General features: G+C 54.0%; 1 protein-coding gene across 1 annotated transcript in view; it reads right to left on the bottom strand.

The window, feature by feature from the left end:
• The window catches only part of LOC122548788 (potassium voltage-gated channel subfamily H member 2-like), a 58,063-nt gene that overhangs the window by 4,374 nt on the left and 51,423 nt on the right, over positions 1-2,266 (bottom strand). The window contains exon 6 of the mRNA XM_043687557.1: positions 1,345-1,770. Within this exon, the coding sequence (XP_043543492.1) occupies positions 1,345-1,770 (426 nt within the window). The remainder of the gene's footprint in view (positions 1-1,344; positions 1,771-2,266) is intronic.

Genomic DNA, 2,266 nt, shown 5'->3' with positions numbered 1-2,266 from the left:
CTCACAAACTCCAAACATTCGCCTGTCCCTGTGTTTTTGTTATTGCTGCTGTTTCCCTATTATTTACTATCGATGTTACTGAACTCTGGGATCTGTCTGTGTTGCTCCAAGACAATAGTTTTCACTGTGCCTCGGGACACGGGACAATCAATTCCATTCAATTCAATTTACAGGAATATTCGCCAGGTGCTGGCAAATGGGACCAGGTTAGCTTAGAATAGCTGGCAAAGACACGATGGACTGAAGGGTCTGTTTCTGTGCTGTACACCTCTATGACTCAACGACTCTTCCAGCATTCCTGTCTGGACCTTGCCAACACCACCAGAAATTCAGCCGGAGATATCTGCACTGGGATAACCTCTAGACCACACAGCAGGAAATCCCTGACCCACAGGCATCAGGATCACACGCAGGAAACAGATTGTGGTATTGTGGGCCTACTCACAGCACATGGACTGCAGCGGTTCAAGAAGGCAGCTCACCCCCCCACCTTCTCAAGGGGGGCAACTAGGGACAGGTGATAAATGCTGGGCCCAGCCAGTGATCCCCATGTCCCTCAAAATGAACAAACACAAAACATTAAGCCTGTCCTTCACACCTGGTTCAGCATGTCCTTTGTTTGTCTATCCCTCTCCCTCTCTCCGTGAGCTCTTTCCCCCTCTCTCACTCCCCTTCTCTCCGTCAGTGCTCTCACTCTCTCCCTCTGTCTCTGGGGCAGCACTGTGGCACAGTGGTTAGCACTGCTGCCTCATAGTGCCAGGGACCCGGGTTCAATTCCCGCCTCAGGCGACTGTCTGTGTGGAGTCTGCACATTCTCCCCGTGTCTGCGTGGGCTTGCTCTGGTTTCCTTCCACATTCCAAAGATGTGCAGGTCAGGGTGAATTGGCTGTGCTAAATTGCCCCTAGTGGTAGGGGCATCTTCGGAGGTATGGACTGGTTGGGCTGAAGGGCCCGTTTCCACACTGTAGGGAATCTAATCTAAAAAAAACACAGAGTACAAATTCTCAAGCTAAGGCCATCCATCCAGAACGGAGAGGAGGAGGGATTTTTCAATGAGTGAGCTCTGGGAGAGACAGTGTGACAGGACATTGGGATTGGTGAAGGAAGGGGAGTTGAGCTCCAGGTGAGCCCTGATCATAACGAAAGGTGAATGGCCCACTGCTGCTCCAATCCGGGAAGGCCCTCAGCTAGCCAATGAGATTCATACACTGACAGGATCCCAGATCTCCAGGTGAATGAGAATCTCTGTATTCCTTAGAGCTGTCAGAAATGATGAAGCTGACCAAAGTGAGAGTGGCAGGAAAAGGCTAAGAGCCTAGGAGTCGAGTCTCAGGTGGTCCGTACCTCATCGGAGCCCGAGCGGAAGATGAGCAGGTCAAAGGGGATGGCAGCCACCATGTCAATGAGGAACCAACCCTTGAAGTAGTGGACGGCGATGCTGACAGGATGACTGACCACCTCGTCATTACTGTTCACGTACGTGGTCCGGAAGTTGATGAGGATGTCAATGATGAACATGATGTCCACAATCAGATCCACCACGTTCAGGGGGTTACAGGAATACCCACACTCTCGGCGGCTCACCTCCTCCTGGTCATTCAGTAAGAACGCAGCGGAGTATGGAGTGAAGACAGCCGTGTAAATAACAAGCAGCAGGATCAGCCAATCCCAAACAGCCTTAAAGGGACTGTAGTGAAGGATGGTCCATTTGTGAATGCGTGGGGCCTGGAGTTTATATTCAGGCAGGACATCAGCACCAAGAGACAGCACCTAAAACAGCAACAGCCAGCCAGTTAGTCACAGAGCCAGAGACAACACACGACCGTCCTCGCAATGGGGAACGGTCAGAGACCCTCACGCCCAGCTCACACTCCCTGCACACACCCAGCTCACACTCCCTGCACACACCCAGCTCACACTCCCTGTACACACCCAGCTCGCACTCCCTGCACACACCCAGCTCGCGCTCCCTGCACACACCCAGCTCGCGCTCCCTGCACACACCCAGCTCACACTCCCTGTACACACCCAGCTCGCGCTCCCTGCACACACCCAGCTCACACTCCCTGTACACACCCAGCTCACACTCCCTGCACACGCCCAGCTCACACTCCCTGCACACGCCCAGCTCACACTCCCTGCACACGCCCAGCTCACACTCCCTGCACACGCCCAGCTCACACTCCCTGCACACGCCCAGCTCACACTCCCTGCACACGCCCAGCTCACACTCCCTGCACACGCCCAGCTCACACTCCCTGCACAC

This window comes from Chiloscyllium plagiosum, chromosome 4 (genome assembly GCF_004010195.1).
Source record: "Chiloscyllium plagiosum isolate BGI_BamShark_2017 chromosome 4, ASM401019v2, whole genome shotgun sequence".
NCBI classification, from domain to species: Eukaryota; Metazoa; Chordata; class Chondrichthyes; order Orectolobiformes; family Hemiscylliidae; genus Chiloscyllium; species Chiloscyllium plagiosum.
The sequence above is the reverse complement of the archived record's forward strand: the minus strand, read 5'-3'. Positions and strand labels throughout refer to the sequence as shown.